Source organism: Notamacropus eugenii, chromosome 3 (assembly GCF_028372415.1).
Source record: "Notamacropus eugenii isolate mMacEug1 chromosome 3, mMacEug1.pri_v2, whole genome shotgun sequence".
Classification (NCBI taxonomy): domain Eukaryota; kingdom Metazoa; phylum Chordata; class Mammalia; order Diprotodontia; family Macropodidae; genus Notamacropus; species Notamacropus eugenii.
The window spans coordinates 191,468,492-191,491,846 of NC_092874.1; the positions used below are offsets into that span (position 1 = coordinate 191,468,492).

General features: G+C 34.9%; 1 protein-coding gene across 1 annotated transcript in view; it reads left to right on the forward strand.

The window, feature by feature from the left end:
* The window catches only part of LOC140533653 (uncharacterized), a 146,444-nt gene extending 124,007 nt beyond the window's left edge, over positions 1-22,437 (forward strand). Inside the window, exons 33-39 of the mRNA XM_072653674.1 lie at positions 433-718; positions 2,908-3,191; positions 6,388-6,673; positions 10,902-11,101; positions 15,925-16,210; positions 20,107-20,261; positions 20,612-22,437. Of these exons, the coding sequence (XP_072509775.1) occupies positions 433-718; positions 2,908-3,191; positions 6,388-6,673; positions 10,902-11,101; positions 15,925-16,210; positions 20,107-20,261; positions 20,612-20,616 (1,502 nt within the window). The 3' untranslated portion in view covers positions 20,617-22,437. The remainder of the gene's footprint in view (positions 1-432; positions 719-2,907; positions 3,192-6,387; positions 6,674-10,901; positions 11,102-15,924; positions 16,211-20,106; positions 20,262-20,611) is intronic.
* Positions 22,438-23,355: the final 918 nt, after the last annotated feature.

The window sequence follows — 23,355 nt, forward strand, 5'->3', positions numbered from 1 at the left end:
ATGTGCTTTGCTGCTGCCAAGTTTACAAATAGAAAGGAAAATAGTGGGAGCTATTGAGGGAAGGGGAATAAGGCAACATCAAGAGTTTTATGTGATTGTAGCAGATGAAAAAGATACTATTAACCAAGGTAATGAATAAAGTCCCAGAAATAGTCTTAGCTATGGAAAGAGATGTGAACAGTAACCATTTTAATGTGGAGCACATATCTTTAGAACAGTATTTTTTTAATTGAATTTTGGTGGATGATGGATTTAAATTGGACACTAAGTGTGAAATTTGTGTCAGTTACCAACAGAGTTGTTTCCTAAGATTCATTTGTAAGTCATGTATTTAAGAAGTGAATCATTCTTACTCCCTTGTAGAAAAGAGCTAACCTTCCTAACTCATTTAGCAACTGACTCACTTTAACATGCGTATCTTTTTCTTTTCAGCTCAAATATCATTAAAGCAAAAACCAGTCTCCCAATCCAGCATCTCTAATCCCTCTGGGTCTCCTGAAAGAGCTGTGGATGATTCTTTAGAAACTGACTTTCGAAGAGGCTCTTGCATTCAAACACACCAAGAAACTGATCCCTGGTGGATGATAGATTTGGAGTCCACCCAATCTGTGGAATATGTGGCAATCACCAACCGAAGAGATTGTTGCCATGAGCAGATAAATGGGGCTGCAATTTTAATTGGAGACTCATCTGATCATGGTGGCAAGTCAAATCCTAGGTATGAATCCAAGCTATGACCTTTGAAAGGTGATGAGAAAGTAAAGGACTTAGTTATCACTGTTCACTTTCATGGGATTTGAGGTTTTAATTACATGTAACAATTGGAGATGAGGCAATAATCTGTAAAAATTAATCATGCTATCATTCTCTCTTCAGTTTCCTGGCTATCTCAAGACCAAGTACATTCCTATCCATTGTTTATGAAACCAAATAATTGAAGTGGATTTTAGCATGGTAATCCCAGGTTTTGCTCCTTTATCTCCTCCATGTAACAAAAGCGAATGTTCAAATAATGTTTAAATGGCAATTGGTTAAGAGCTAACTCATCAAATATATTTGTTCCCCTATTTTTTTCTTAACTATCACCAAAAGAAGTTGTTTTACCTCCCTTTTTCCCACATGATTAACAATCCCTAGTGTTATCTCATCAGTTTCTCAAGTGGTATTGATCAAATGTCTACTGTTCGTCTTACATTATGCAAGACATTCTCATAGATACAAAAATAGTAAACAGTAAGGTTCCGAGCAACTCATTGGCGAGAGGACCACTTGGTCCTTCTCCCCCAGGCAATGTTCTTCAGCCATAAAAACTGGCAACCAAGTTCCAGCTGTGTTCATAATTCACATGAACTGTACGAATAGCAATTTGATTTTACAACTCCCGTAATTGCTTCCTCTATACTAGTATACACTGGACTGAGGGCACAAACAATCAGGATATCATCCCTATACATAAATATATACATCAGTCTTATGTGTGGGCATTCTAAACATATCTTAGGGTAATGAGGTAAAGACTCACAATTAGAACTGAGCACCCCAAGAAGTTTACAGGTGAGAAGGGAATCTTTCCAGGCTAACAATAGAACCTACATTTCTCCCTCCTTTGGGGGTTCAGTGGATAGAGTGCTGGACCTAGATTCAGGAAGACCTGAGTTTAAATATAGCCTCAGATTTATTTACTAGCTGTATGATCCTGGGCAAGTCACTTAACCTATGTTTGTTTCAGTTTCCTCAGCTGTAAAATGGGGATAATAATAGTGCCTACTTCTCTCAGGATTGCCGTAAGGATCAAATGACTTATTTATAAAATATTTAGCATAGTACCTGGCACATAGTAGGCATTATATACATGTTTATTTCTTTCCTCCCTGCATCTCAGCCCCATGACATTTTAGTTTTCTGATGCTTATAAACAGCTTAAGCAAACTAAACAGAAGTTCAGGAAATAATAGAAAGCAACAACAGCAAATACACAAAAATAAAGGATAATGTTTATTAATAAGTGCTGTGATAACCGTGACTAAAGGGGTTTTGAGCATGAACCAATCACCAAGGAAGTCCTCTAGGAGAAGATAACTTTTCAACCAATTTTTGAAGAACATAAGCCTGGATTTTTGTAAAGGAAGGACATTAATGACATGAAGCCTAGTATGAGTAAATACCAGAAGAAAGAAATTAAATTACCAAGAAGAATACAGTGGAGATGAGACCCTTGCTAGTAAGTAGACATTGAAGTTTAGTATTATATAAGCAAGAGAGAAGGAGCAAAGGCCTTGAATAATAGACAGGATTTCAAGTGGATGTAACCAACAGTAGAGATTTACTGTACCATTCTTGAACAAGGGAACATTTAATGCAAAGTACTCAAGGAAAAAAATTCCTGTGACCCGTGTTCCAAATGAGCTGGAGAGAGTAAAACCTGGAGGAAAAGACATTAACTTGACTGAGGTGATGAAGAACTGATAGTGCCTGGATAGAAAAGATCAGACCAAAGAAATGCTACAAAAGGATGAGGATTATTTGGTGATTTATTAGGTAGGATGAAATAAGGGCCAGATGGAAAAAGGAAAGAGTAAGAAGAATCCAAGGAAACTCAATTTTTATGTGCTTGGAACACAGGTAGGATGCTGATGCTGTTTCTGAAAACTGGGAACAAATTTTCATGAAACCATTCTTAAATAATTGACCTTATTGACATCAAAGTGTTAGGTTATTTTTTAAATTCTCAGGTAATTAAAAAAAATAAAAAAATAGCAATATTGGCTTCAAGAATTGCTTTCAAATGGGATTGGGGGTGGGGGGAGTGGGTAACATCATTTCCCGCTGGGCTCTAGTTTAGCCTATTTTAATTCTCTGCACAAGTAGCTTCACAAATAACAAATAACATACCTCTTTGTTATGCAGATGTGCTACAATTTTTTCCTTGGGTCCTGGCAAGACAGAATCTTTCAATTGTGGGTCTTTAAGGGGAAGATATGTGACCATCACCATTCCAGGAAGAAGAAAGTTACTAACCTTTTGTGAAGTGCAAGTCTTTATCAAAATGACACAGCCATTACCTGGCATTCAGCCATCATATCCTAATACCCTTCGTAAATTGCCACCCACATCTAACAAAGCTATATCAGCCCCTCTTGGCAGTGGTGCCTTACCAACATCTGATGGCAGAAAAAACATCAGACCTTGTGGTGAGTATATTTTCAACAAACCATTAACCAAAATTATTCAACATCCAAGGCAGTTCTTAATAACAAATGGAATGAAAATTGATGCCCTGTGAAGCATCTCTTTCTACTTTCCATTTACTTGACTTCAATTTTCCCTCTTCTCTTCATCACCCTCTGCTTTTTCTTTCCTCCCATATAATTCTTACTCTTTGCCCTTACTTCCTTAGCTCCCACTATATTAAATATTTTTCTCAAGTTCTTCTTGGTTCTCTACTCTTTTTTGCTTTTTTAGTCAGGTTTCTTAGGACATTCATTGTTGAAACTAAGTCAGGGATTAGGGTCTTTATTTCTAAACAGCCAATAGCCTTGTCTAAGAATTCTTAACCTTTCCCTTCTTCCATTTGTGTAATTTTATTATGGTTGATAGTTCCCTGTCAACTAGGTCTCACTTCATTGTCTTGTTGAAAGGAAGAAACATATTAAGCTTGGTTAATATTAAGCTCTAAAAATAGTGGTATAGCTCTCTTGATTATATGCCAGTCTACCTTATTCTCATACTATGATTTAAAAATTCACACACACACATATATGCACACACACACATATACTTCACGAAAAAAATCATGTGGACTTTTCAAATGAAAATTTGAGAGAAAGAAGTATATATTTTCCAGACTATTACCTGCTGGATGAATTTTTTTCTGCTAAGACCAGTTGAAAGAAATATATAATTACTTGCCCAGGGTAAGTCAGGTATCAGAGGCAAAACTTGAACCCATGTTGTTCTGACCCTAGAGGGAGCCTTCTGTCTGCTATGCCATACTATCTCTCCGTATTGTGATTGGCATTGCATTAAATCTCTCAATGATTTGGAATAGTATTAATATTTCACTCAATTGGCTTCGGTCAGACTAACCAAGCACAATGGCCTCCCATTTGTTCAGCTTTTCCTTGATATTTATCAAAAATCATTTTGAAGTTTGTCTTTTTAAAGGGCTCTCATATACTTTGATGAGTTAATGTTCTCCAAGTAGCTGATATGTTTTGATATTATTCTGAATGATATTTTTATTTATTAGTTTTCCTTTATTCTTGTTAGTAGTACATGAAAATACAGATTCTTTCTGTGGGTTTATCTCTCATCTATTACTTTGCCAAGGTCCTTTATTACTCCTATTAGTTTTGTTGCAGTTGTTGGCCATCTTAGGTATTCCCAGAACTTCTAGAGTACTGGTCAGTTCAAATCCTGCCTCAACCACTTAATTAGCTGTGTAATCCCTAGCGGTTTGAGGTACCCTTGTCACTCAGTCTGTCTCACAGTTTCCTCATCTGCAAAAGGAGATTAATAATAGCACCTCACTCACAGAGCTGTTATAAGGATCAAATGAAATAATATATTACATATATAAAACTCAAGATGGGATATTATAAATGCTAGTTATTACTATTGTTAACTAAATTCTCTACAAATATAGTTTTGTTTTACTCCTTCAGTGACATGCTTGTTCCTTAAGTTTCTCTTTCATGCCTTAATGCTATTACTGGCTTTCAAAAGTTCTACCAGTTGTAGTGGAGAAAGTATTTCACTGTTTCATACTTTTTAAATATTGGAGTCCTCTTAATGTTTCTCCAGCATATATAATATTAGCTCATCGTTTTGAATATGTATACTTTTTAATCATAGTAAGAAAATATTTCTGTGTTTTAGTATTAAGACGGATACTGTATATTATCAGAAGCTTTCCCTGTATTCAATGGTATGATCGTGTAGTTTTTCCTTTTTCTGTTGTTATAATTTAGTATATTGATTGTTTTCCTGATATTAAAACACCTTTGAATTCTAAATATTGTACTTAATCATAACAGATCAATGCCCTGCTATATTTGGATTAATATTTTAAAGTCAATAAACATTAATATATTAATACAAATAACCATATAAAAGCAAAATATATTTATGTATTTTTCCATAGTTTTCTTTCTCAGTTTTATCTCCATTCAATTAAAGGACCAATGCCATATATATTTTACAGAAGGACCATCACCATCTTTCTCAACGTTTTGAAATAGTCTATATAGTATAGGAGGTGCTTGCAGTTACCTGTCTGACTTCTCCTTCTGAAATTGATCTATTTAAATTGTCCACTCTTTTTTTGTTAACCTGAGTATTTTATCTGCTTGTAGATAATCTATTTCTTTCAGTCTCTCAAATTTATTAGCATGTGTATACAATGGAATTATACTAGGGTCACAAGGACCCTGGAGTAACCTATGTTACAGGTGTTTCCTTAGATAGATATGAGCTAGTCCAGAATATCCTATTCCATAAGGAAGACTGCAATTTCTAATTTTGTGCAGAGCAAGGCAGTGATACCTAAGTGCTCACTCTTCCACTCCTCTGTTTCTAAGAAGGACATATCTACTTACTACACATCAGATATTTACAGTCTAAGGATAATGATGCCGTATTTAGAGGTTCATAATAAAATTTACTTTCCAAGGTCACTTTTAAGGAGAGGATAGCTATTAGCTTATACTCTCAGACAGACAGCTTAGCTTTCCTTCCACCAAAAACTTATTATACAAAAGCCCATCATGTCTAGCAAGCAAACATATTTTTCCAAGCAAGCTGTAAAACATAAATCAAGAAGTGATACATTTTGGGGCAAAGGATAGAACACACAAAAGTAAATAAGTTCTTCAACTCAAGAGCAACATAAAATTCAAGTTCACTCAATGAAAGAATCATTTCACCAGAAAAGTCCTCTCATTTTCTGGAGGCTCCAGTGCTGAGAATGAAGGGAAATGGTGGGAAGGAGAGAGGGAGTCTTTCCACACATACTTGTGGCTTTGGGTTTTCCAATTAGCTATTCAAAAGTTCACACCTTCTCCCTTCATCTCTTAAGCTTCTGCTTTTTCAATTCTCTCCTCAGTCTCTCTCCCTTACCTATGCTGTACACTGAATCCACAAGCCTAGAGGCCTCTCACACTTCCCTATGTATAGCACGGGACAATCCTTTAAAGAACCAACCAATCCTTCTAGGGTGGGGGTATTACATTAATGGTCTAAGACAAATTTCTTTATTTATACTCATGATCCCTCCCTTCTCATTTCTGATTTTGATTTGATGTTGATCTTTTTTTCTATTAATCTTGTTGATCAAATCAGATTTTCTAAATTAACTCATTTCTACCATTACCTATCTCATCATTTCAGCTCCACTGCTGTCACAAGGAATGAGTGTTTTTCAGTCAAGTACGAGTAGTCTCTTTGGATCTCCTGAGAGAGCCATTGATGGATCCTTGGCAAGTGACTTCAGTGAAGGATCTTGTATTCAGACATTATCTGAGTATGAACCCTGGTGGATGGTAGACTTGGGTTCATCATATGTTGTGGATTATGTTGCAATTACCAATAGAAAAGACTGTTGCCATGAACAGATAAATGGAGCTGTGATTCTTGTTGGAGATTCATCAGCTAGTGGTGGCAGATTTAATCCCAGGTATGAATCCTTTGCTTGAATTTATCAATAGATATATAGATGGATAGTTTGATAGCCATATATATACGTAGTAGATAGATCCATTCCCATGTGATCTGTGATATTGTCTTTGAGGAAAAATTGAAATGGAGAATTGTGATAAATATTGTGTATGTACATATATATGTACATATATAATTTCAAACACATTATTCTCTCAAATATATGTTAATCTTCCAAATGAAAGTGTCTACTCAAATCTTGATAATGTTGTACCTCAATTCTCTACTTCATTTAGTGTACATGTAGACACAATGAATGACCGAATGTCATTCTCCAAAAATCAAAGGCAGACAAACCAAATTCAAGCACAGTGGTATCACAAGTAAAACATGAGGGAGAGTGAAGGGCTGACATCACAAGGGCTGACACACCTGTTGCGTGTATAAGTATTACATATACCATCATTTAAAGTTACAAAAGAAATAGAAAACATCTCTTTCCTTGAGGAATCTTAACAATCTAACCAAGAAGATGGGAAAATGCAAATTGAAATCAAGAGGGGAAAAAAACAGTCACATTAACAATCACCCAACAACATCAGTAGCATCTGAAGCTATTTTTGTCTTCATCATTACAACTCACATTTACATAGAACTATTCGGCTTACAAAGTTCTTTCTCCAAAACAGACCTGTGAAAAAGTAGGTCAAATAATTATGAGACCCATTTTATAGATAATGAAACTGAGGCTCATAGAGGTTATAACTTTCACTTGGTTACATAACTTGTGTGAAAGGCAGGAGTCGGACAATATGTAGTTAATGATTGTTTAAATGATAGTAATAATTAGAGCCTGTAACAGTTATTCAAGGCAGCCAGCCTTTGGAGGTGGTACAAGTCGTATGGGTGAGAAACTTATGGTAATGAGGGAAAACTGTAATAGCATTTAAGTAGCTGGCATTTGTGTAGCTCTGAAGATTGGCAAAGTGCTTTACAAATATTAATTCATTTTATCCTCATAACCTTAACAGGTAGGTGCCATTATTAACCCTATTTTACAGATGAGGAAATTGAGGCAGACAAAGGTTAAGTGAGTTGCCTTGGGTCACACAGTTAGTGTCTGACGGCAGATATGAAGTCTGTTTTTCCTGGCTTCAGGTCCAGGGCTTCTCCAGTGTTACTTGGCAGATAAGCTTTTCCATGCACACGGTACTGAGCTCCAGAAAGCTCTGAGTTAATAAATGCAAAAAGAGTCAACAAAGTACCCAGAGAATGTACATAAAATGAGACATGAGAAGAGTGAAGAGAATGTGCTAATCTCTTATCCTGACACATAGTGATTGTGAAGGAAGGATATCTCTAAGCCTAAGTATGAACTAGATAAACTTTGTCTCTGGGTCTCTTCTTCTGCCTCTGCTCTGGGACCCCTCCCTTTCTCCAGGTATTTATCTATGGTCTCATCACTGCAGGTCTTTCTCAGTAATACCCACTTAGATTTAGTTAATGACTAAAATGCTAACAAATAAATTTTGTAATGTTTGTTGTCAAAGGATGAGTTCAGGTGTGTTCAGTGGCAGTGCAGAGGTTATTTCTTTCCAGGTCTCATGCCAACAGTTTGGATAAGCAGTAAATTGGTGGTTCCTGGACGATGGTTCCATAGTCCAAAGGTATTATAACAATGATTAACTGGCAATTAGATGACACAGTGGCTAGATCACTGCACTTGTAGTCAGGAAGACCTAAATTCAAACCTGCCTTCAGACACTTACTTGAACAAATCACTTAACTTATTTCTGCCTCAATTTCCTCATCTGTAAAATGGGGATAATGATAGCACTAACCTCCCAGGGTTCTTGTGAGAATAAAATGAGATATTTGTAAGGAAGAATAGAAGAAAGGGCACTAATCCACACATAAGGATCCCTGTGGGCCACATATTGACTTAGCTTTAAAATAGAAGGTTATCCATGTTTTATTACATTTTTATTTATTTTGTTAAATATTTTCCAATTACATTTTAGTCTGGTTCAGACAGCACTCAAGAAATATTGCTCCTGTGATCTGAGTGTTGGACACCTCTGTCCTAGACAATTCATTAAGAAATACTTGATCAAAGGCATTTCTTCACCCCATACCAGTGAAATCACATCTAGTCCAGAACTAGTAACTATGTATGCATTTTTTAAACTCTATTGAAAAAACTACACTTCTACATTAAAGAACACTATACAAGGTGTCCCAAAAATCTTAGCTCAGCTTTAAGCATATTCAAGCTTATTATTTGAGTGTGATGTATTTTAGTGAAAGGTGTCTAAACTATTAGTGCACCTAAACAAAATGTCTTTGTCATTACTGCTCGTTGCTTGTCAGAAAGTCTAGTTCTGACTTTGCTCCCTCACTCCATGGGAATCTTTGTGCCTACTGTTTATGCCACAGGGCATAAACTCAGCATACCCTTTCAAGTATCATTATCCAAATTAAAAGGTTGACCTGGCTATTCCCTCTGGCTCTTCTGCTCCTATCTTATTAAGTGTGGGTCTGGTTTCAGTCAAAGTTCCTTCACAAATAGGGGCTAAATAAGATGGATGGGAACTTCTTCCAATCCTATAAATAGTTATCAATAGCCTTCTTGCACCACTGGTTCAGCAATCTGGGTGATGCCATTACCTATATCAATTACATCTGTAGGCAAAAGATAAAGTTCACACACTCCTAAGTCCTACATTTACCCTATTTCCCAGTGATGGATTGTCAATCTTTGAATCAAAAAGGAAAGGTTTTTCCTTCCTTAAAAGGAGAAAGTTGTCTCCTTCCCACAAGATATCTAACACTACTTTGTAAATTGACATCTACTTAAAAACAAGTTCTTATTTCTAAGTCTATAATAGGCTTTCAACACACATACTTTTGCTATACTGAGTGCCCTCTGGAAAAAAAAAAGATGTAGTTCTTTTTAAAGTGCCATCTCCCCTTTCCAAACATAATAATAATAACATATGTATATGTACATATATACATATATGCATGTATGTATACACACATATATGTGTGCATATATAAAGTTATTTTAAAGTAGAATTTAATAAGACTTTTAAATGGTATATAAAGTGATTTTTGAAGGTTTTACACCTTTCATGGATAGGTTTTTATATTTTATGGAGGATCTTGGAATACTTTAAAATGAAGAAATCCAACCTAGTACCCTATCAAATCAGATCTGTGCAAACTTAGTCACCTCTGCCCATTCAAATGGCAGCCTTAGAACAACATTAACATGGTGTCATAACCTGTCAACACTGACTGAACAGCTGAAACGGAGGGCTAGCTGCTGATTGGGGGGAGGCACGTCGAGGAGGGGAGCATAGAGAGAGTCTGAGAAGGAAATGGCAAAGTACTCCAGTATCTTTGCCAAGAAAATCCCAAATGGGGTCATGGAGAGTTGGACACAACTAAAGCAACTGAACAACAACATATAGGGAGATTCTTAGTAGTGAGAAAAAAGAAGAGATTTTTGAAAAAGAGATATGTAACAGTGTGAGAAAATCAGGGAACATAGGATGGAGAAAAGCTGAAGAAAGTCAGAGAAACTTTCAAGAACTTTTGAGGGAACAGCACTATATTTAGTATCAGATGACTTAGGTTCACATCTTGGCTCAGCTACACCCTACTTATGTAATTTTGTACAAGTCATTTAATTCCTCTAAGCTTCAGTTTTATGTCTGTAAAATGAGAACATAGGACTAGATTATCTCTAAGGTCCTTTCCACCTATGAATTCTATGTCAATATTATGAGTCTTCAAGCAGGAGTCCTCATTGTCAAATGGATGGAAAAAGTCCAAAATATGAGAAAAATGAACAGGTAGAGGAAATTAATGAGAGTGAAAATTGTTCTCATGGGGACAATATAGACCCAAAGAATTTATGGCAAGAAAATAGAAGCAAGAAGGATAACATGTCAAAGGTCATCTCACTCCAGAAAATACATTTAACACCATCAGAGTAGTCAAGTTGACATCAGTGTGACTCAGATATCACTACAGCTCCAGTTTGACTTATTGCTTTATGGAAATATGATAGTGGCATGAATTGGATATCACTAAGTTTAAAAAAAAAAGCCCTCAGACCTAAAGAAAATGTTTTAAAATAAGGAGTTGAAAACTTTTCCATCTTTTACTTATGTTATATTCAAGGTAATTTATTTGAGCAAACTAAAATCTTCCAAAATAACAATATATTTTCTATTTAGCTGTGCTACAATTTCTTCCTTGGATCCTGGAAGAACAGAGTCTTTCTTCTGTGGGTCAATGAATGGGAGATATGTGACTGTCACCATTCCAGGGAAAAAGAAATTTCTAACTTTCTGTGAAGTACAAGTCTTCGGTAAATTGACTCCTCTTCTTCCTCATATCTTGCCAAAAACCCTGAATGACCTTCACAGATCCATTGGTGAGTATAGTACCATAGAACTTTAAGGTTTGCAAAGAACTTCATATATTATATTATTTGATCCTCACAACAAACTATGAGAGAAGTAGCAAATTTTTATGTTCAAATATCTTATTGGATTCACTTCTGAAATTTCCCCAAAATAATTTTACAAAACATTAGAATACAATAATAATAGATGAAGCTTATATATTGCAAAGTATTTATATAATTTGCAAAGCACTTTTATATGCTATTCCATTCAAGCTACACAACAGCTCTGTGAGGTAGTCACTATGGGTATTATCTATCATATCTATTTTACAAAAGAGAAAACTGTGGCTCAGACATTAAGTGACTCATTCAGAATCTTAAGTGTCAAAGTGAGAATTTAAATCCAGGTCAATCCTGACTCTAAGTTACACAGTCTATCTACTATACCATACTGCCTTTCTCCAAGCATACATTAGATTTTACATTCCTTTCTTGTTTCCCAAGTCCAGTAGGAGTTCTCTTTCAGAATCAGTTACGTAAATATAGGTCACCTCCCTTGCAGTAGTCTTTCCCTATTGTTGTTAGCCACAAAAACCTTTAGAAATCCCCAAAAGTGTTATGTTTTTGCTTCAGAAGAAAAGAAACCCTGAGTCAAAAGAAATAGATGGTCATACTAGTGGAACTAACCAGGAAAACCTCAAATGGGATCACAAGGAGTCAAAAATGACTGAAAAGAGCTCAACAACTCAACAATCATTCAAAATATCAATAATCCTTTCTTTGATTATGTGCCTAATTAAATAACACGTTAAGTAAGTTGGTCAACTGGCAGACACCTAGAGAGTTCTTAGATGGATTTTCATGTTACAAGGTTTAAAAGAAGCTAAGACACTATGATTTGTTTCAAACTTCAATATGTATCAGGTTCCTTATTTCTGTTTCCTCACATTCTTTGTCTTTAAGAAAGCAAGTACAGTTGTCATTAATATAGAAATTTCCAATATTATATAGAGTAGTATGGTCATTTCATGTATAAAAGAGAAATCAGGGATATAAAAAGAAATAAATTAACTTAGGTCAAGATCTAAAATCTCTTCTGACTAACCCTGTAAAGTAAGCTTACCTTTTTCTAATATGTTTTGTCAGATTAAATAACATACTTTCCAATTGGTTGGGGATGTAAGTACATGACTTCTCACTAATAAAGTTACATGCAAAATGTGAATTTAACTCCTACATGACCCAATATAGCTTTAAGTTTTCTCATCTTAAGTTTTAGAAGAACAATATTGCATTTAAATTAAAAAATACATTTTCCAACTTCTAGCTAGCTATAAAAGCTAGAAAAATTCAAAATTCAGTCACACTTTATCACTACATATTTCAGTAATGTTTACTGCATTAATGATAAGAATTCTGGTCTTATTCTATGGTGTATTTAGTTGCAAGGGACAATTTATTTCTGTACAGTTATTCTCACATTGAAGCAGCAAATTATAGTTCAAGTCATAATGTTTAAATTCTAAATAATATATGACAATAAATATAGTCTAGTGGTCATGTAATTGAATTTTTTCCTTAAATATTTTTGAACATCCAACTCTGTCATAGTTGAATAAAACATATAACAATACAGACATGCTACAATAAAGCTTTGGTGGGTGCTAGTAGTGGAGCCTGGGGAAGAAAGGAGACTAGTATGGAGTAACAGCTGTTTGTCCTGAGAAAGTAAAAATGCTTCAGTTAACCAAAGTATCTCTGCTGGAGGCAGAATGGAGGGTGCTCAGGCATCTTAGCTTTTCTATAAAGGGGAAAATTGTTCAGAAAGACTCATATTTATTATAAAATTCACTAGGGCCTTTGCTTAAAATCTGAAACATTAGAATCTAAAATCAATTTTCTAAACACTATATTTTACAAGATCATAAGTGTTCAATGAAGCCATTATTTTTCCTTTTTTTTCTTTTCTTCCTTATGCTGCTTATCAAAATCTAAATTAACCGTCCACTTTCTAAGATTTCATACACTTAAATATTAGGCAATCATTTTCCAAAGGGAGAGGATATTTCCCCAAATCAACGAATGTCTAAAATGATATTGCTACAAGTCCTAAGGGTGCAAGACATTTGTGCATACCTTGTTTGTGGAAGTTGAATTCTTAGGGTCAAAAAAGTCTTTTACTCTTTAAAAGCTCTGAGAGTTAGAGGAGGCATTTCAGGTATTTACTTTGCTTTCCTTATCTCTTGAAGATTCATTCTAGATAAGCCACTTATAGGCAATATTAAGATTCCAAGTTATCCTAACCTATTGTTTCACCTCCCACTTCCAAAGTCATACGTACCTTAAGCATCTGAAATTTTCCAAGTTCTATCAATAATTTACATTTCCCTTTAGATGACATATTACAAAGTTTTAAAAAAAATAAAATATACATTGGTTATGTTAGTAAAAAAAATTTTCTTTCTTTTTTTTTAATTTTTTTTTTATTATTTTTTAATGTTTAACAATCACTGCCATAACAATTGAGATTTTATCCCCCCCACACCTACCCCCCACTACCCCCCTCCCTCCCCACGACTGCATACAATTCTGTATAGGTTCTACATATACTTTCTTATTGAGTATATTTTCACTATAGTCATGCTATGTAGTCAGACTAAAATAAATGAAAGAAATCGTATAACAAATCAGAACATGATACACAAACACATACACATACACAAACATGATCTGCTACATTTTGTGAATGACTTCCATATTTCTTTCTCTGAGTGTGGAAGGCATTTTGCCTTGAGAACCACCTTTGGGATTTAAAAAAAAAAAAAATTTTCAAAGAGAAGCATAATAGGGAGAAATAAACAAGAGACAATGGAGGCATTCTTTCCTTCCTAGAGCTAAATCCATTCTGGTACTGATTAAAAACATTCAAATTCTTAATTGCCAATCTGACAGCTCACAGGAAAATCATTCTGAAATTCCGTATAACACTTATCCGGTATTGTTCCCATTTCTTTAAAACTGATTCCAACTAATTTTTTGGATGGATCAATTATTATACGCAATGTTATTGTGTATTATATATTTTATTATATCTTAAATATTATTATATGCAATAAATGTTGAAAGAAGAAAAGCTTTTCCTCCAATTTATCTGTTTCCTTCTCTCACTTCAACTGGTCAGCTCAGAGCAAGGGAAGAAGGTAAAAACACTGCTCAAAATTGAGCATAAGCACTTACTGAAAACTTTTGCTCTTTCAAATTACTATAGGTAAGTCAAACGTTGTTTACCAGTCTCACTTAAATTGAGTGCAAAAAGTTTATAAGTACAGATATAAGACAACAGAACAGATGTTTTTGCCTGCAAATTTATTCACTCAAAAGCATTTCTTTCCTAGGATCCATACCAGGTTTTGAGATTTTATCTTTTTACCCTGTTTCTAGGAAACATTTACTGTTTCAATTTACTGAAAGAATATCTTTCCCAGTTATTGTGAAGTGAATCTCAACTGTTTAATTTAAGTGAAAAGTTAGGGAAGAGGGAATTAATTTAGAGGGAAAATTTTCCAATTGAGTTTTAGTATGTTATTCTTTTTCTTAAGTACGCTATGAAAGACAACTTCCACTGCCCAGGTCGCCTCCAGAGTGAGAGTCTCTCTCAGAGACTAAAGAATTACCTCACAGAGGGAGATACAAATCCACAAAAGGGGGCTCCTGAGGAAATGAGACCTTGTTTCAGTCTGCAATTACTCCTCCAAAGGGGATGTGGTCTGCCCCTCAAAAAAGGGTCTACTAAAGTAAGAATTTCTCAGTCTGCCAAGAACTGGCAAAAAAGCCCAAAACAAACCAGAAGATTCCTCTCAGGAATTAATTAGCACAAGCCGAAGGGGAAAAAATAAGATATTCAAGTTCTTACCGACTTGTTAGAGGAGGAAAAAAGCTTGACTAGGGAACCTTTAAGCACCTATCCTCTGAAACTACAAAAAAAAATTTTTAAAGATTCTCTTTTACCTTCACATTGGGTCCTGGGATTTGAAGGGAAACAGGTCTCCATCCTCCTTGCTCAGATTCATGTGCAAGTCACACCAAAAACTGTCATGGTAAAGTGACTGCTTGTCTCCATTTTAAGCCAATTAGTAGAAACTTTATTAAAGGACCACAGAGAAACAGAACTGGAAAGTAGTCACAGGGAGACTATGGGGTCAGCCCCCATTAACTGGACTTGAAGAAGGCTTTTTAACATTACCTCAAGTACAGGAACAAGTAAGTTAATCTGCATTTCAGCTTCATGTAAAACTTCAGCATTATGAACCAAAAATACACCATCTTACTCCAGGGAGATGGTACATAATAGTTTCACTGTGCTCATGTATCTAATCCCAGCCAGAGATGGAGAACCTTCAGCTTTGAGGCCACATGTGGCTCTCTTTGTTCTGTGAAGTTTGGATTCAGTCAAAGGGCTGAAATATGTATTTTCCCGTAGAGACTTTGTTATACATGGTGGTTTGGTTCTAGTATTAGAAGTTACAGGACTGTATTATGGGTTATTTATTGGGTTGACCTAAAAAACCAATATTCTATATAACATTACAGTGTTAGTATGACAAAATGTATGTTTTAAGTTCCTGAGTCTCATAGACTTAAAAAAAAAATTTGGTAACTATGTATGTGTATATTCCTGAAGACACATGCATTGTAAATGTATACATTAGAAACATATACTTATCAGATATAGAAATGATAAGGTGTATCTTATTTAAATATGTTTGCTTAGGGTTTGATGGCATTTTTCTATGAGTAATTTTTCTTTTTCATAAAAAATAATAATTTGAAATTTTTACTGCATATTTCAGGTGTCAATATAGCATTAGGGAAAATTTCTTACCAATCCAGTACTTTCCATCCCCTTGGCTCATCTGACAAAGCCATTGATGGTAATGAAGCCAGTGATTTCTACAAAAACTCTTGTACTCACACAAATGATGATTTTGAACCCTGGTGGATGGTAGACCTAACTGCAGAATTCATCGTGGATAATATTATGATCATCCCTAGAGGAGACCGTTGCATGGGCATGACTGCAAAATATGAAATTAGGATTGGAGATTCAAAAGAGAATGGGGGCAAATCAAATTCCAGGTATTACTTCACTCTACAAAGTAAATTAATAGTTTTTGTTTTCACTGTAACTTCTCAAGAAATGTTTCATGCTATTCTCCCAATACAATATAGGGCCTTTCCCAGTACCAAACATACATATATATAATTTATTATATATTATATGTATTATACATAATCAATATAATACATATTATATAATTAATATGATATATAATTACATATATAAGATAATTATGTATGTATATAATTAAAGCCTTATTTTATATATATATATATAAAAATTAAAGCCTTCCTTCCCCATCCTCTGAATTCTCTCCTTGAGCTAATCTTCAGGACAATCTTGAGACCAAGATTCATTGTAAATTCAGATACAAAATATTTCTAATACATTTGTGTATTCTAGACCCCTTGATGCTTCAAAGCCAGTTTTCCTCTGTGCTAACTTTCAGAAGCAGTGGTCAAACAACTTTCCTGGGCCCTCTGGCTATATCAGATAATTTGAAAATAGTGCATAGGTGATTATTCTTCTTCCTTTCCTCTCTTGGAATGACACATTACTATTCCTCCCCCAGTCTCACCCTCAAAAAGTAATGGTGAAATTTGAAGACTGATGTATATCAGGAAACCTTCTCTCCTCTCCTTCTGTGTTCTCCTTCTGTATTAATTGTGCAAGTATACAAGGCATTGTAGTATGAACTTCAGATGAAATTATTTTAAAGTTTAAAAATTATTTTAAAATGATAAAAATCTTTGATCCTGTGAAGCTTACATTTCTTATATAAGCTTACATATGACATACATAGAGAAAAATATCTAAAATATAGCTAAAAAATATTACTCAAGTTGTCAAATGGATTTGGGTACTCCCTCCAACCTTGTTCTTGTATTCTCATAAATTTGAGACAGGAATTCCATATAAAATACCAGGGTCTTTCTTCACTTTCTCCTAAAATCATTAGAAAACCAGTGGAACACCTAGGCTGAATTCTGGTGATATCTTACTCTCATCACATGATCAACTTATCTTTAGTTATGTTTCTTTTACACCACTTCAACTTTTCAGTCTCTCTCTGGCAATGTGTTGCACAACATTATCAACCAATCACAGGTTTCTCCATTGTCCTTCAAGTGTTCTTCAGTTTTCAGTTATTCAGAGATTTTAATATTCCATCATTTGCAGTAATGCGACAATACCAGAAGAGAAGCATATTGGTATTGAAAAGATGGATCTTTGTTTCAGTGATAAGCTTGGGGGGAGGGGGAGGTCATTAAAAGAACTTTGCAACTTCTCAAAGACAATTTAACCTATTTTCTCCTACTGTACATTTCTGAGCCCAATTTGTGACCCATTTGTAATTTCACAAACATGTAAGTATGTAATTAATTACATTAGGTAATATATAACGCAATAATATATTATATAATTACTATTTTATATCTGTTATATATATGTATATATATACATATATATCTCTCTGTGTGTATATATATACATATACATATACATATACATATACATATACATATACATATACATATACGTATGGAGAAGTGCTGTAGGTTATCCATTCAACTGTATATCATAGTCTAAATAATTGTCATTCTTCATCTACTTGGTTTTTTCCATTTATACTCAGGCCGTATTCTTTAGAATGATTATGGATCTCATTTAAAAGACTCTGCAGTGTTTTAGTACTAATGCATTAAGTATAATGCCATCCATAAGTAGGAGCATCTAGAGAACTTCATCATCTTTAGGGTATTCCTCTTGACATGGAATCTGTTTTGGACCTCCTCCATGACAATGACAAACACCTTCAGTGAGCATTACTGTTTTATGCTTCCACATTACTGATCAGAGGCATGATGTTATATTTTTCAATGAATCTTGTATAATTTTGGTAAATGATGGGAAACATTTTATTAGAGGAAAGTATTTAAGGTGTTTTGCTCTATGGAATCAATATATTTTTATGCAAGACCTTGCATTCTCTGTGTCTTTCAGCCAATTACATAAGAGCAAATATTTGGTCTCAGGGGTAAGTAGGTGGATATTGTGCTGGGGCTAGAATTAGGAAGAACTGTGTTCAAATCTGGCCTCGGACACTTGCCAGCTGTGTGACCATGGGCAAATCACCGTTTACCTCAGTTTACTCATCTATAAATGAGCTGGAGAAGGAAATGGCAAACCACTCTGGTATCTTTGCCAAGAAAACCCCAAATGGGGCCACGTCAAGTCCAATACGACTGATTAACAAGTATACATACATACACATATAGCTACATACACATCTATATTTGGTCTGCTATGGAATATCACTTATGGAAGCCTGACTGTTCCCTTCTACAAACCTCATCAGTGATGTCATTCGTATGTAGATTATCTCAAAAACATTGATTAAAAGATGGAAATGTAGGCATAAAAAGTCAGTAATTATTGATGTAGTGCGGGAGCACTTGCTTCTCACACATGGAACCGCAAGATAACTACCTCATGTCCAGGCTACTACATCCACTCAAAATCACAATTCATGAGCCCCCATTGATACATTTACTTTTTTCCTCCTGTTCAGAAAGAGAGGACACAATTAGTAAGAAGCAATGACATCTTAAGAGATTTAGACCAATGTTCTAGCCTATCATAATCCTTCTGAATCCTAACTTTCATCCAGCTTATCAGCTTTCCGCACACGTTTGTGTCATCTGAAAATTTTATAAGCCTGCCATCTATGCCTTTGTCCAAGTCACTGATAAAAATGTCCAACAGCACAGAGTTGAGCATAGAGGCCCCAGGGCTGAGACCTCTTTCTAAATTTGAAAAATCCATTGTTTCTTTTTGAGTCTAGACATTCAAACAATTCCAAACCAACATTAGTGTAGGCTGCATTTCTCCATCTTATCGGCAGAGATAGCACGAGAGATTTTTATCAAATATGTTGCTAAAATCTAGATACACAACATTCCCTTCCTCAGTTTAGTAATCCTGTCAAAAAAGGAAATCAGCTTAGTCTGGGATGAGCTGGTTTGGGTGAAGTTATGTTGGCTTCTTATGATTAATTGTTCAGTTTTCTAAATGGGCCACTGTCCTTTTAATAATATGTTCTAGAATTTTGCAGGGAACAAAATTCAAACTTTGAAAACTGAGGCAATATTTTTTTGTTGCTCAGTCGTGTCCAACTCTTCATGACCCTATTGAGGGTTTTCTTGGCAAAGATACCAGAGTGGTTTGACATTTCCTTCTCCAGTTTATTTTATAGAAAATGAACTGAGACAAATAAGGTTAAGTGACTTGCCCAGAGTCACGCAGCTAGTAAATGTCTGAGGCTGGATTTAAGCTCAGGTCTTCTTGCCTCCAGGCCCAGCACTCTATCCATTGTGCCACCTAGCTGCCTGAGACAATATTTATCATTTTCCAATCCTACAGAAACTTTTCCATTCTCAATAGGTCTTTCAAAGATCACTGGCAACTCAGCAATTACATCTTCCAGATTAGTAGTACTCTGCAATGTGGTTCATCTCTTATTGATTTCTATTATCTATTTTTGTTCTATGCTTTCCAGTCCAAATATCACTTTTCTTGGCAAGAAAGGAAAATAGGAGTTGAATCTCTCTATATCTTTGGTTAGCCTTGTCCTGTATACCCCCAAGCAATGGCAGTGTTCCCTCTCTGATCCTTATTTCCCCAATACTGCTTTAAAAAATAAAATAAAAACTTTTTGGTTATCCTTAGCTTTCTTCACCAGCCTCAGCTCAATCTAAACATTAGCACTCTTTAGAAATGTTAACTTCTGAGATAATATTGTCATGGTCCCCAAAGCATTTATATTGTACCACAAGCTATCTACTTTGTGTGTGGACTTTCAAATAATTCCTATTTAAGAAAGATAATCTTATCTCTATATGGTCATTTTTAGGTGTGGAGATAAAGCCAGAATTAGTCCAGGGCAGAAACATATTTTTAAATGTGATGGAATAAAAGGACGTTTTATAACTGTTACTATGCCAGAAGTGAAAGAGTTTCTCAGTCTTTGTGAAGTAGAGGTGTTTGGTAAACAAGTCATCAAATCTGGTAAGTATATTTAATGAAGAGGAGAGGGGAGAAGAATGGAAAGAGGGAGAGGAGGAGAGAGAACAGCAGAGGGAGAGGAGAAGAGATAGGAGAGGAAGAGGAGAGAGTGTGTGGGGAAGAAGGGGAGGGAGAAGGAAAAATACGGAGAGAGAGATGGGGAGGGGGGAGGAAGACAAAAGGGGAGAGGAAGGGAAGGAGGAGAGGGAGGAGGAGAGAGAATGTGTGTGAGGATGTGTTGGAGAGTATGGTTGGGGGAATCATTGCCAAATGAAGGGAAAAAACCTATCAAACTCTCTTATTATTGTATAAAATGGTATTTTTATCATTAACTAAAATATTATAACTTTCAGGTTAAAAACACCACAATTTTTTTCTCTCTTTTCCTTTGTGATGAAGAAAAATTTATCAAGTCTTCTGATTAAAACACAATTACAAAGGAGCCACACAGGGGAAATCTCTTCCTTTTTCTCCTGGTGCCTACATCTAAGAGTGTAACTTTCTCAAGAACGGATAACAGATGCTCAACTTTAAACAATGTGATTAGGAGGTATCATTTATCTCTGTAAATTCCTAAAAATACATGTCACATAGCACAGAAGAGGGAGTTGTGATAGAATGTTTAAAAAACAAGACTCATAGAGTTGGAAGGCAGAATGAAGCAGACTGTTCTATCTTTTATTATGCTTTGTCTTTTCTCATGGTTTCTCCCATTCGTTTTAATTTTTCTCTGCAATATGACTATTGTTAAAATGTGTTTAATAAAAATATATGTGTAGAACTCACATAAGATCACATGTTGTCTTGGGGAGGGAGGGAGGAAGGAGGGAGAAAAAATTTAAAATTTATGGAAGTGATTGTTGAAAACTAAAAACAAATAAATTAATTTACAAAAAGAGATTCATTATGTCATAATCACCAAAAAATTCTTTGATAAGAAATTCAAAATTATGAAAGAATCACCTGAAAGGGATCAATTTTTTATAATGAAATCATATCCATTGGATTAGCAATGGCAGCATTGTTGGAATAAAGGGATAGAGCTTCCCACAGAAGACTCATTTGGGCCTTTCTCTTGACCCAGTTGTAAAAGGTTAATAACCTCAATATGTCCATGTAAGGCAATAATCTGCATTATTGATGTATGATGTTTCTTTATCGTGTGCACACTATAAATTTTACTTCTTTCTTCAGTGTATCATTCAATCTAGTTGGAGGAATACTCACTAAATTAGTAAAAATACCAAATTATATTTGTTAATTACTTAATATTTAAATAAACATAGGAATCAATTTATTTTTGTTAATGGTTAACAGCATTTTGCCAGAGTTATACATTCCCACCTATTTTAATCAATGGCTATAGATCATTTGTCACTAAAATAGTGTTTGAATGCTTGCCTTTTTAATTAGTTAAAACATGTTCATCTATTCTTTTACAAAAAATTTTTTCTTTCAATTTGTAAACCTTTAGTTCATAATTTATGCAAATCAGAGATGGCTCTGAGGAAGGAAAAATATGAATTGGGCAAAACATTGTTGAAAACTTAAAGTTCATGCTGAATGAAACTAAGCTGAAGAAATTTTTTTTTAATTTTGGCGAAGACCTCAAGCAGATATCATTAAATATCTTCATGCATTTGAGCTATCATGTGGAAGAGCTATTGTCTTAGTTCTGCTTAGCTCCAAAGAAAAGATTTAGAAGCAATCAAGCAAAGTTGGAAAAAAATGTAAAATCAGGCTTGATATCAGGAAAAACTCCCAAATAGTGAAAGGAAATTTTAGAAAGGGAAAAGACTACTTGAGGAAGTAGCCACCTACCTTAGGTCTTAAAGCAAAGGATAGAAAGATAATGGCTTGTCATCTATTTGTAGGAAATCCTTTCTAGATTTGGGGTAATGGTTCACTCTATCATCCATAAAGTCCTTTGCTATGATGAAATTCCATGAATCTTAAAGTATGCTTACCTTTCCTCCTACCTTCCAGATATCATGCTGTTTGATATATGTATGCCTCCAAAATGAGAACTAACTTGAAGTCTTGATTGTGATTTTATAAGGTTTTAAGAAAATGGGTTTCAAGGGAATGTATTTTTCTGTAAGGACACTTATTTAGATGGCCAACTTTTATTTCTGTTCATCTGTAATTTAAACTCAATAAAATCTCTTTTTTAATACAATCAGATGTTTAATTTTGCATTGTTGTGGATATGGGCATTTCTCAATACGTGCACATACCACCCTTTCCTTTGGGCAATCAATTGTAAACCCCACATGCCCCAAAGCCATTAAATCCTTCTTCAACCTTTCCTGGACAGTGACCATGGTATCATGCCCCTAATGGCTCAGTCTATGGTTAATGATAATTCACTATCTTCTCTTAATAAACTAACACTTAGCACAGTGCCTCAAACAGAGTGAGCACTTAATAAATATTTGTTGACTGACTGATACCCTACCTCCCTCTTAAAGGGAATTCTTTACCCACCATTGGATAGAGCCCTTTTGCTCTCTCTTTCACTCATTAGTTAATTGTACTTTAGAAAATTATTTTATGGGCAAACACATCCTCTTTACCTAACTTCAACTTTCCCTCTGTCATCCAACCTATGTTCCAATGGTCTCTACTTTTTGGTCTCTCACACTTTCTCTATGTATCTTTCCTTTGGTATCTTCCTCTCTCTTCCTCTGGATGCCTCTCTATGTGACTTTCCCAACTCTAAAATCCTATGTTACTTTTTCATCTTGTAGAAGCTGATTCCAAGTTACTAAGTAAAAGGCATAATGGAAGGGGCTTGGGATTTTTAACTAAAAGATTCCAACTTCAATCCTTCCCAGCTGTGTGACCTGATGACATTGGTCAAATCTCCAAGCCCCCTTTCTTCCAGATATTGCTCTGAATTATTTCAGTTGTTTTTTCAATAATTACATGAGCCATACAGTTTTAAATTCTACCATCTATGAAAACTGCTAGAAATTTTTCTTTATTCTTGAGGGAACTGGATAAAATGACTCTAATGTCCTTTCCCTAAATCCTATGATCCCATAAACTCCCATGTTGTAGCTGCCATTATTTCCTATGTACATCAGGTGCTCCA